We start from the raw sequence: 13,206 nt of genomic DNA on the forward strand, positions 1-13,206 counted from the left end.
TCCACTGAGGATTAGACAAACAAAAGAAGGCAGACCAGAGACCGACCAGCTTATTCTCTGACAGTAGTTTATGACCACACGCCATTCATTCATTCCATGACAGTCATTCACACACAAGACAAGAGACACATTCACTGGTCATATGGCAAACCACCTGAAAAATGGTAAATACGAATGCAAAGTGAGCAAAGTGCCTTAGCTTGAAAGGAACAAAATCTGAAGAGACAGCAGGTTGAGTATAACCTGCTGAAACAAAACTGAAGCAAAGAGCTTCGAGAGAAAGCATTGATAAAAGAGGACTGGCAGAATGGGGAAAAATAAGGACAAAAAACAGACTAGCAAAGAAAAAAAGAAAAGACGAAATGTGAAACAACCATTACATAAAGCAGATGGGCCCAACAGGCTAAGTATTGTTTAAAGCTTTGGCAGAAAGTCATCATACAAGTAGCCAATTTTAGTGTGAAGCCAAACAGGGAGAATGGAGATGAGCTTACAAGAGGAGAACAAGATGGTGCTTTAATTACCAAGCCACAGTGTCTTAGTTCCCTCATATTCATTTGTTTCATTAACTTTTAACGCCTCACTATGAGGGCCATGTTTAACAGTAACTCCAAAAGTGAGAGGAGGGGGGGAGAAAAAATGCACAAAGCCAGCTTGCAGTCAGGAGACTTGCACTTGAGTAGAACATTTCCTTAACAATAAAAACAATCTACCCAACTGCAGCACTCTGAGGAATTCAGCTCCCCCTCCCCCACTACCCTGCGTAACCTCCCCCCACCTTCTCCATCCGCCATTACCATATCAAAAGCCTGAGTTCAGAGCAAGTCTTCTCTTTCAAGAATGGGGGAGAGGGAGTGGGAGAGGGAGAGGGAGGAGGAGAGGACAAGGCTGGAGCAGCAGGAATAGACCCGAGCTCAAGTTTTCTTTTATGCCTGCTGTTTCGTGTATGCATGTATGCATGTGTGTGTGAAAGAGAGAGAGAGAGAGAGAGAAGGAGAGAGGACCCAGGGTGTAAGAGCGCATATCAGTGTCAGTGGTCCTGTTAGTTAGTCTGTGTCTGTGCGTGTGTGAGCGGGGAGTAATAAGGCAAGCATACAAGAGAACAAGGCTAAGCCAAATCTATGGAGATGTGTACACCGCCAACAACCGCCTCCATAATCGTCTGTAAAAGAGGAAGCCTCCCTTAATTCACATTCCAGGGGCACAGGATGAACACAGCGGGAGTTCTTAAAGTTACAGGCAGGAGATACAATTCTGCAAGAAAATGTGAATGTAATTGTGCCTCAGTAGTAGAACCATAACCTAACACTTCACCCAATGAAAGAAAGGTTTGACTCTCCTACCAGCTGTTGGATGAGCAATAAATATAATCTAACAAGGCGCAGGGCAGCGTTTCTCTATAACACCAATGACACACTGAGGTTTTTTACAGTGTTTGCCAGGCGAGAATATTTTGCCGTTATTTCGCCTTGCAATTCTGAATAAAAGGTACGGAGGCAGAATGGGGGTCATTGTTGTTCTGCCTCTGAGCCAGAAGCGGAGATAGTCACAGAGGCGGAAAGAGGTCTGTGTAAAAGGGACAGCCGTAACGGCGGAACAGGGGTGTGATGCAGCCTAGAAGCTAACCAAAACGAAGAAGGACTACTGTGTTGTCAGAACCCACAAATCTTGACATGATGCACACCAACTTTGCTTGAGTCTGAATATTGATATAAATGCGCATGGCTTGCAGGAGCCAACTGACACCTAGGTCACTCATCATTGCATTGCATTTGAGAGTAACAGGTAGACTAGTTTATTTCCGACTCATATTTTATGGAGCATTGGAGACAACTCGGAACGTCCAACATATCTCCCAGCTTTGACTTTAATGTGTTCAAGCAAAATGTAGACACATTAATGTGATGACCCATCAATATAGTTTCCATCTACCTGTTGGTAATCTTGTTCATTTTGATACACTTAATGCATTCTCTCACACACTTAAAAAGGTTTGTAACCTATAGTCGAGGTATATGCTAAATTTCACATTGCTATCAAAGTGAACCTATCAAATGGTGCATTTCACTGAAGCTGAGGATATCATTCTCTTGAGTTTCTGAGTTAGAGCGCTGCCGTCAAGTTGTTCTTCTGGAATTTTCTGCAATCACACTGCATTCCCATAACAATACAATATGGAGCGGATATAATATAGGAAGAAAACAACAGCTCACATTTATACGCTTTAGTCCGATACTGCTGGCTGCAACATGTAGGCTACTGTAGCATCTTAGCACAGTGTTACAGTTTTATACGTAGAAATAAAGTAGATCTAGACACACACAGATCTGAATGTGCAGAGTTGTTTTTATTTACAGACGGAGAAGATGGGCTACCAGCACAGGCACTGTCACTTGAATGGACACATAGGCTGAAATATAAGCTTTAATTAATCCACTGGTGTGCAGATATATTCATCTGACAATTATAGCTTCAATCAAGTCATTTTGTCGAGGGTGAGCAAGTTTATAGGAAAATCCAACTGTGGACACCATCTTGGCTAAACTGTGCCGCATAGATCATTAAAGATGACAATTCAAAAATAACAAGAGAGTCGGTCAAAAAGCTGCGTACAAGCGCACTATACACCATTAGGGCAGACATGTGAGATCTGCACTGGTGACGACGTGGTGACAACTGTCAGAGGAGAAGCAGTGCCAAAAAAACCGAGTGGTATAATAACTTATAATAAAATAAAAACTTAATAAATAAAAAAAGAACCACATGTGATTTTGTGCACCAATCACATAATAAGCAGTGGCACTGCATTTGGCGCTTGTGCAGAAGTAGAAGGCAGATCTTGAAGAGTTGCTAACAACAGTAATATGCAGGCATTTGGCCTTTATTAGGACTGATATTTACCGGCTGATTTTTGCTCAGGAGCAGAATACTAAGGCTGCAACACCAAGGCCACTGCCACATGGAGGTTCTACTGATTCAGCTCCTTCCACGGGGAACAGAAGCCCTCTGACTCATCACTCTCACTACCCTGCACCAGCATCCGCAACTCTCCCAAGGCCCTTACCCCACCAGGACTTAATGTGAAAATCAAAGTAAATGATACTAAGTAAATAAGATGGCAGGGGTTGCCACAGTAGCAGGGGGAAAGCCCACCCCCCTTTCCCCTCCTCTCTACCCTTTTCTTACTTCCAATTAGGGTGGGGAAGGCAAAAACTGTGGGTATTGACAGGATGTCCACGAGCAGGCTTAAGCACATCACGTAAACACTGTAATTCAACATGAGGTTGGTGGTTTCACAGAGAGGATGTAGGGCGCACACACACACACACACACACACACACTTTATGCGTCAGGGAACACTATTCTGTACCTTAGAAATCTGCCATCTTTCCTGTTCTGTGCAAAAAAAGGAGGGGAGGGAATGGGCTGTATGGCAGATGATCTGTCAGCTAATGAAGCAGAGTGGCTAACAAGATGAGAAAGCTCAAGCTGACAGCTTATTGGAAAGGGATTTTCTACAGTATGTAATGCTAAGCTTGAGAGCAAACATTGAATCAGCGCAAAGCGTGCCAGTAAGTAAACACACAGCCAGACTGCCATTCTCAAACAGTTCAATACTTTTAACGAGGCAAATCCTCATCCGAGACAGGTCCAACATGCTCGGGGCTTAATCGAGGGAGCCCAAACAAGACAATGACGACAGGCCAAGGAGGGCACAAACAGGCCAATGCTAAACCAATTCAACCCTACTCTCCTTCTACAAGCTGCAGCTGAAACCATTCAGCGTTCAATAGGATCAATACTTCATCAATACCAGACCTTGAAGAATCAATACACAATCAGGGCAAAGGCCGGGCAGATCTCTAAGGACCAATGTATCTGGGGGCCTGATTCAGTTGGCCAAACGTGCCATGATGGCCTCGGATATTTAGTCAGAATGTATGAGAACTCACCAGTCTTCTCTTTGATCTCACACAGGACGCTGAAAAGGGCCGGCTTCATCCTGTGGCAGTTAAGAGCATGTTTCCTGCAACACACACACAAATAATAATAAGAGTGTCAATAGCTAGACTTAGCCATACAGAACCCTTACTCACACATGATATTGTATATAACATGTATGGCTTGTGTTTATAACTAATGTTTAAATTCTGATATATTGTACTGGACCAACACATTCGATTATGAGGCCCACAAACTTCAATCAAAGGGCGGCTTCATCTGTGCCTTGAGTTCTTTCCTGTCGCTTTAATGCATCATGAGCATACCCATAATCCAGTCGTATTAAGACTTTTAAATACCACTGACTCCCACAATCCCTTATTGCTGTGATCACAATTGAGGCAAATCCTTTCGGACCAACCCAAAGCCATTACGAAATTACTCTTGGATTTATTTTCTTACCAGGCATTTACAAGGCTGCAAAACTACCCAGAGCATTTCTTGCTCATCACAAAGGAATGAAACATTATGTGCTTCTTCATATTTATACCCAAAAATAAGCAAGGCCTGCATGGCTCCATATTTGCACTCTCTCATGCACCACAACTAAATGAGGTGTTAAATGAAGCATGCTCTTAATTTGTCTTGAGGGAGAAGCCCTGGTAAAGTACCCCCTCCTCACCCATCCCCCCACCTGGCAGACCAGACACAAAAACCTGAGTGATGCCAAAGATAGGAGCACTGCCACTACAGGAAAACAAATTCACATAAAAATGATGCTGATGACATTACCAGGACATCACAGACCACATCTCTAGAAAAAAAATCTCTTTCATCTCAATGCATGTGTCAATTTCTGAAGTACCAATCACAGCTGTACTTTGCTGGCTTGCCCATTTTTATAATAAAATAAATTTGACACGGGCTCAGTACACAACAATTTGCTGTTTGTACCAATTCTGCCTAAATATGTTATTGGTCAAGTGATGAACTATGCAGGACTTCCAACTGGAGATGTTTTTTTAAGATGTTAAATAATATACCCTTGGGGTGAACATTTTTTTTTTTTTCATATTAATTTGGAAGGAAAAGACTTACAATGGAGAGTGGAGTTAACTATGAGCAGTGCGTACTGGGCTATGAAGGCAACTGATAGACAAATAGTTGTAATGTTATTAAATCTAAATTCCAAAGACAAGGTACGACTTCACCATAGCAATTTAAACCTGAACCTTTCCCCAATACTTCCTTATTGCTATGGTCTGATAAAAAAAAAATAAAAAAAAAAGTAGTTCATTCATATTTATGATACTCATTTTGTAATTTTTTTGCTATCTGGAACTTGGCAGTGGCAAACCTTAAGAAAAAGCTGTTCATTAAAAGTATGAAGTGTGCCTTAAGTGGCAGATTCTGTGCGCTCGCCTTGGCAGCACATCACCATTCTGCCATTGTTGTCCCCAGCTCTGTGCACTCTGTCAATCAACACTGGAGGAGTGACGACAGGAGGAACTGAGAATGATCTCCACACATCCTCACCCGAGTTTGGGCTGAATGCTCAATGACACAGCTCTTCAAAACACCTTACAATATATATATATATATATATATATATATATATATAGATATCACAACGCATATTTATCACAACGCAAAAGGACACCTGACAACAGCTACTCTTTTCACATCTACTTTTTTTTTCTAGACTGGTAACCTTCTAGACATGAGTGATAATGTCAGTGTGTGTTGGGCTGCTGCAAAAATGTCACTTTTCTACTCATGTGCCACGACGGCACCTGGCAGACCTACAGCATTTTTATTCAGGAGCAGACGGACCTGGCCATTCCAATTTTGGCCCCTGGTGCTGTTGCCGACTAAGGAGTGAAGAGGTTGTCTACCGATCGGCATCGGAGTGAACAACGCTGCATGCATAATACAGCCAAAGGGTATTCTATGCTTTCTCGTAAAAACATCCTAAATCTGTATCGGAACTACTAGAGCTTACGTCAGATAATTTACAGTTCAAACTAAGACCCAGCAGCAAGACCTAAGTCCAAGGTTCAATGCAGGTTTTTTAAAAACTGAAATTCTATAAATGTTTGCAATAACACACAGTGGGGTAAATGCTTTCATAGACATAGAAGACTACTTGTTGAGGATGCACTCCAAACAGTACTGGCTTCTGTCGAGGACAGGGCCAATAAACGCCATGGTTCAAACCTGCTAGCCACAGCAACCCCAAAGAGGAAAACCAAGCTTTGTAATTACAGTCCCACCCACTTGAGCTTTGCATGACAGTACAAAACATACACGAATGTTTAGGAAAGGACAAACCACTTTGCTTTTTGACAGAATTAGCCTTAACGGTTTAGAAATTCGTTATATACACAGTAATTCTTTTACATAATACTACAAATACTTCTGTCACAGTTAAGGGGGGAAATATAAACACCTGAATATACACAGAAAACACACAGAAGATAAATGTGTTCGTATACAACAAGAAAAAAATGCTTAATTTCAGTCAGACTTTTAACACAAGAAAGGAGAACAAGCAAATGAGGGTGTTAAAGAGAACACAATGCTGAACAAAATCTACTGGTTTAATTTTGGAATTGACTGATGGTGAAACTCATCTACAAATAATAACAATCCAATCAGACATTTCCTTAGCAACGGTCATGATCAAACAAACTCTCAGCGTCTGCGGTGGCAACTTATTGAGGTGTAATAAATGAACACAGCAATGGCCTAAAAAGGTAGCAAATCAAAGTGATGCAGGAAGCTGAACACGTTACCCTAACTAGAGAAAACTAGAGGATACTTGGATAACTTAACTATTTTACCGCTGGAGAAGATATTCACATAAGTAACCTTTTTGACATTAACCCCACTGCTAGCTTGGGGAAACAAAACAGGTGTGCAATCCAAGTATCTCTCATATGGGCTTTATAGGAGTTGTAGGCTATTTGATCATCAACGATCTTACTAACAAACACTGTGGAGGGTAGTCTGGGAGTTCATTTAGGTACATTTAACAACTTTTAAGACATTGTCACTAGCACCATATCAGTAGTTATTGTTTTCATGTATAGTGTGACAGCAGAAAACACTTGTTTTTTTTTACCGTGCAAAGCTAAGCAGTAGGCTAATTGTTTAGCTTGCTATCTAACTGATACTCGCTAGATTGGGACATAAGTCGTTTTAATTTACATCGCCTCCCCCTTAAGGCACAATATATTAGCAGCTACTTTTTTAGCTGACAATCACATTCATTGGAATCTGACATTTAAATGCCATTCCTGTGGATTTCTTTGCAAAAGTTTGCTCAACATGGAAACAGCAACCTAGGCTGCCATCGAACATGTGTGTCATACAAATGGTAAGTGAAGAGACAATACATTAAGAAGATGGATCCACCGTGTCCCTGTGTCCCCACTGCTGATTATCTAAAATGGAGTGAAATGGGCCATGCCTGGTGACATTCAGTTAACGGTTCATGTCCTGTAGTCTTGTGCGTGCAAGTGACAATATACATACTATATGTTCGGCAGTCCTGTTTTCTCACTGTATTAAGAGCAAGAGATCAGGCTTCCTTCAGAATGGAGGTATGATCAGGGAGGAGGAGGTGGGAGACAGACGGGGGTGCTCATGCGGTCCTGTACTGACCTGTGCTGGAAGTTGAGCGGCAGGGCACCCCCTGCCGTGCCCCTCCCAGCTCCCCCTCCCTCTGTGGGGTCGTCAGTTCCGCCCCACTGCGCCGGAGCCTCCTCTGGCCAGCATCTGGACACAGGGCAACAGGGTGAGAGATTTGGGGGGCTGGCAGTGCCAGCTGTGCTGGCATCGCCCGGAGCCACCAAAACAGTACCTGGCATGGATGCTTGGGGTTGGGGGGATGGGGGTGGGTCTTCTACGCTCGGGCCCAGAGAGGAATCCAAAAGAGCGGATGAGGAGCACTTGAATGCTCGCATCTGTTCCGCATGTGGCTATAAGCTTCTGAAATTGCTAACACATTTGCTTGCCTTGACTTCATACACTTGGAGGGAGCAGGGGGTGGATGCTTCGCATGAAAACAGGAAATAATTCATGAGGAACTAACTTCAATCCCCACTGCTCATAATATTCGTTTGCAGTGAGAGTAAAGGTAGTCAGTGAAAACTCCTTCTACAGATTCAAATTATTTTTTTCAGAAGCCCATAGAGGACCACTCTGTTTTTGTCATTACTGACCCTATGTAATGAAACAATGTTCTTATGTCCATGAAACATAAAATGTTGCCCTTTCCTGTCATATTTACAAAGCTCCTGTGTCAGAGACTACTGCCAATAAGGTGGCGTTCAAGAGGCTGCAGCGCTTTCCATAAATGGTAACGACTACTCCAAGGGAGTAGTCAAAAGGCAGACACTGTATAACTCCCCAGGTGTGAGGTATAAGTACGGCATGGTTTATACTAAAACCAATACTGAACAACTGTTCTTGTCAATGGGAGGACTTTTTAAAAAGATCCTGTGAGACCCCAGATGAACCAAGGCAGACTATCGCTCAGCTGACTGGTTCTCATGACTTTGCCAGACCAAGCTGTCCAGTAAGCGCCCAAGAAACACAGCAGACTGCAAGGCCAAGCCATGTTTACATGCATGAATTACATATGGTCTAATCCTATGAATGACACACTGACTAATCCCATGACAGATTTCTAGGGAGGGGGTGGAGGGGGGTGGTAGTGATGTTGAAAGTCCTAAGGATTGAGCAGTTACTAGGCTGGCCATGGTGGATTTCACTCTTTTCTCAGAACATCTATGAACATATCCACAGGCAAGTCTTTACAGCATATATTTAATGTTTACTTTTAACTAGTGTTAACTCTAACATAGATCATTGCCTCTCCCAAACTACTATAGGAAAATGACATGAATTCAGATGCAGGGTTACACAAACAATAGCAACTTGAATTAACAACAAACCACTGCTGGACTATTACAATAACAAATCACGTTTTATAAAATTCCCAAACCCCATATTTCAAATACATTTAAAAAAAAAAAAAAAACACAGTGCTGGGGGAATTTCGCCTAGACCTTTGAATAGAAAAAAAAGAACATTCCAGCCCATCATGAAACGCAAAGGCAATATCCTTGCCTTCATAACCTGTCTATGAAGCGCCAGCCCCCATCTCATTAATAGAAACTCGATTTGTGGACAGCTGCGTTCGCGTACACATTATAGGAGAATTGATTGCACCCTGCATACAATGAAAAGGATGAACACCGGGGAGGGAGGGGGTGAAAGAAGAGTGAATTAATTAAGAGAACGAGGTGGCCAAATGGTTTGGTGGAAAATCACAAGCTAATGACACATTGCAGAGTGGCCACAGCCTCACATTATAAAGCGGCTTCTGTGCGAATTCCCCCAGCTTCAATTTCAGATGACCTTTCCGTAGCTCATATGGGCTACAACCACACCAGCATGAATATTCCGTTGTGATGCACTGACAGCTGTGCCTGAGCACACCGTGATTATTGCCTGTATTTGTTATTTTATGTACGGGTACGTGCAAAAAAAAAAATCGCATTAAGCAAACAGCGTCTGTTGATTTAGATCTTGTGTCACACAAACAGTTCTTAGGCCATATCATATCGCGCAACGGTACGTTGCTAAACAACCATTTACATTTAAAAGCCGTCTCGGCACGTAGGCAATGACTTAATTAAGACCTCCCTGATTATCTATGCTAATGACAAGGTAGCAAATTAATCTGATTCATTCATTTGGTGACGCTCGCAATTTGGCCATCGCCGACAGCAAATGGCTTGAAAGGGCATAATTTCAGTGTCAACTGCACCACTTTCGCAGGGTACATCTATGAAAGATAAACTAAAAAAAAAAAAATGTAAACGTCACTTTTACACTTCACTCCATGCATAAACAAACAGAGCTCCAGCAACAGTATTTATCTCCGCACAAAATGAATTTTCATTACATCTGTAAAAGGGGTTCCAGAGTCTCTAGGCCTTATTTACGCACTTTTAGTCATTAGCTAAACATTGAAATATATATAAATTCAACCATTTGGTCGTCTAAAGTAAACACACCATATCAAACCACACTGAAATGCTCGAATCATATTTTGGCAAATGTTCACGGCGACTACATTTACCTATTAATTTCTGTTTGGTTTGTTAGGTTAAGTTAATGGACAGTTTGCACAGGACAAATAAAGAAGCTAAGGTTGCATGTCAGACACTGCAGGTGTACAAGTAACATTAGTGTTTAACGTTGGATTGTTTAATTAGCCCTCACCGATCTAATGTATGGAGACGCATTTTGTAAATCAAAACAACTTCACCACACAACTTGCATCTGGTAGTGATTACGTTTCAAATAAAATACTATTTAAACCGATTAACGCATAACAGTTGTGACAAGCTTTAGCTTCAAATAAACAAATATTTTCAAGTGAAATATTTTGTGTTGGAATGTGCTTGCCTAAAACATGCATGGTATAACGTTTATTTATCCGTGTAAACTCATTATATAAACATTTTAACGATTGTAGACTGCACTATTGGGTTTCCACAACCCACTGCCACCCAAAGGCCTTACCTTGCCTGAGCTTCGTCCAGGCTCTCGTCTGTGATGGCCATTATTTGTTGAAGAATATCCCCAATGTCCTGCTGAGGTTGGCCGAGCTGCTTCCGAACCGAGTCGGGGTCGCCGACATCGCCTTGTGTTAATCCGCCGAGTCCTCCCAGACCCGCCAGCATCCGGGTCTGATCATCCATACTTCCACAGAAGTCTTTTCCCCACAATCGGATAAAAAGATAGTCAGCTAACAATACAAATCTCTTGTAAAACAATGCACGCTTTCACACGATTAGCTAATGGTATGCAGAATTAACCTTGAGAGACAGGAAAACTCCAACGTATAACGTTAACAAAGGTTAGGTTAGATTGGTTTGGCTGATACCAACGACAATGAAGATTTGCTGGCCACGAATGGTGCTGGCTTGCCCGTAGAGATAATACCACATGCACCCAAAAGGGGAGCTGGTTCAGACCGCAGCTTTTTAATGTTAAAGAGGCGAAATATCAGCAGGAACACAGAGATGGTTACAAAAAAAGCGGTTGCCAAATAGACTGTTAACTAGATCCAATGACACAATAAGAGCGTTAAAAGAAAATTGCATAGGGTAAACCCTAACCTCTGTTTCTCAGTGCGTTCGGTCAATACAGTGCATTGTTTTCGCAACTACAAAGTAGCTAAGCACCAGACAGCAAGACAAGCTAATTAAACCAGTGTCTTGCGCCCGACAGTTCAGTCAGCAAGCCAGGACTTCCAACCCTGTGACAGTGTACACATTTAAATGCATGGCACAGTAATCTCATAAACATCACTGTGCATTATGAGACCAAGCAGGTCAAAATAAATCGACTAGTTAACCAGCAAACGAGCTAGCAATCTTTTCACTGTCGTGCTAAATCAAGCTAGCGAACGAGCTACCAAATAACTTAGCAAGCAAGTGGGCTAGCTAACGTAAAAGATAACGTTTGGTAGCTAACGCTAAATGAGAAACAAGTCCCTTGAAAAAAATGCTGAACACAACCAACGTTAAACAGACAACGCTGTCAACCGACGTGTGGTGAAACAGCGAAGCATTTCAAATATGTCTTGCAGCACAGTACATTTTCTCAATGCAGAGGCCACTTACTTTCAATAATTTCTTCTGGCAAAGGAGCTACCTCGCAGGCTGTAAGCTAAGCTAGCGACAACAAAATACCATGTAGCCAGCTAGCCGTTCAACGGGTCCTTAACCGGGACCAGAGCCAGTTGCAGGCTTCTTCTCGCGCTTTAACTGGATTTAACCAGGTATGTGGCCAATTTTCTAAAAACAATACGAAAACACGACCAACTCAACAAAGCTAAAAACTCTACTCTCCATGCCCCTCAACCGACCACGGCTAGTTGTTTTTTTTCTTCTATCTCACTATGGTTGACTTGCCTCTCTTTCTCCTTGCTTTCTTTAGCTAGTGGTTGTCTCCTTTTCGCCACTCATTGGAACACACACACATACACACACACCACTGTAGTCTCGCGCACAGTCGATACTCACCCCTACGTCATCGTCCATGAGGAGGTTGTTGTACGACTCTAAACCTCCAGGGGGCTTGTGTTAGTAGTTTTCCCTATCAGATATAAATTACAAAAATCTAACATCTGGATACAAGATATATTCAGACAAAAACTCCCAGGTCAAACATGTGAGTAAATGACATGGTGAAACCCACTTCAATTATTTAAGGACTTCCCTATGTCGCTGTTGTAGCCATCAATCTGTCTGTTCCTTAACGTATTTATTTGTTAGCTATGGTTAGGCTACTTTAATAAGGTGTTGTTTTCAACAGAAACCAAATTCCCATCCATTTTTGCCGTGTTGGAACAATATCAACATTTTAAGTGTGGAAATTGTACAGGCCTACAGTCCGAGCATAATGTTACTGCCTCTCCCAATCATGTCTCTGAAGTTAAAATCAAGTCATCCATGTCCCTGTACGACTTTACAGTGGTCCTCACTCTTTCAATGGTGCTGCCCGCAATCAATTGTGAACATTAAGACCTGGCTCTGCATTTGTATGATGTTTACATTTCCTCTGGACTGAACTGGAAGCGTATGTGATGATTTTATTAGCCTGAAAATTCAAACATTAGTTACAGATTGATAAAACATTTTGTGCTTAACTTGTGTTCTTTTTTTAAAAAAAAAGAAAAATAAGCCAATCCTAAAGAATTGTTTTTATGTAGTTGATTAACCATTTTCAGGTCACATCAAGGGGGCCTAACTCGGGAGATCTTGGCCAAACACTTACAAGTCGTCACCAGCCTACCCAGGAATAAGTTTGGCCAAGTGGATTTTAAGTTCCTCTGGTTGAAAAAAAAAAGAAACATGCAGGACCGCTATTGTACGCGCGTAGATTAAAAATAAGAGGTTGCTCGTTTTTTCTGCAAACGTTGACGATTCCGCATAGTACTTCATCACTCCGATGAGTGAAACAGTACTGTCTGACGTATGGCTCGAGGAATGCACGGTAAGAAGAAGCAGACTTGTGCGTCTCGCGGCCGTGAGATGATGGGTTTGTAGGGAGGGGAGGGGGACAAAACTGACCGAGGTTTATGCTGACGCTCGGCACATCCCTCCAGCACAATCTGCGACTAATCAATCTGAAGTGAGAGTCAGAGTACAGGGGCTGCGAGCCTTGGACTGAAGTCAT

The 13,206-nt window shown here is 42.2% G+C and overlaps 1 protein-coding gene across 3 annotated transcripts in view; it reads right to left on the bottom strand.

Annotated features, from left to right (window-relative positions):
• Positions 1 to 11,972, bottom strand: part of pbx4 (pre-B-cell leukemia transcription factor 4) — a 33,907-nt gene extending 21,935 nt beyond the window's left edge. For 2 of the 3 annotated variants that reach the window (XM_080856818.1, XM_080856819.1), the window contains exons 1-3: positions 11,649 to 11,972; positions 10,543 to 10,735; positions 3,954 to 4,027 (exon numbers count right to left, since the gene is read on the bottom strand). In XM_080856818.1, the coding sequence (XP_080712944.1) occupies positions 3,954 to 4,027; positions 10,543 to 10,721 (253 nt within the window). In that variant the 5' untranslated portion in view covers positions 10,722 to 10,735; positions 11,649 to 11,972. Of the gene's footprint in view, positions 1 to 3,953; positions 4,028 to 7,608; positions 7,723 to 10,542; positions 10,736 to 11,648 lie in introns of all 3 variants that reach the window. The other variant, XM_080856817.1, reaches the window with a different exon arrangement.
• Positions 11,973 to 13,206: the final 1,234 nt, after the last annotated feature.

This window comes from Sprattus sprattus (assembly GCF_963457725.1).
Source record: "Sprattus sprattus genome assembly, chromosome: 18".
In the NCBI taxonomy this organism is placed as follows: Eukaryota; Metazoa; Chordata; class Actinopteri; order Clupeiformes; family Clupeidae; genus Sprattus; species Sprattus sprattus.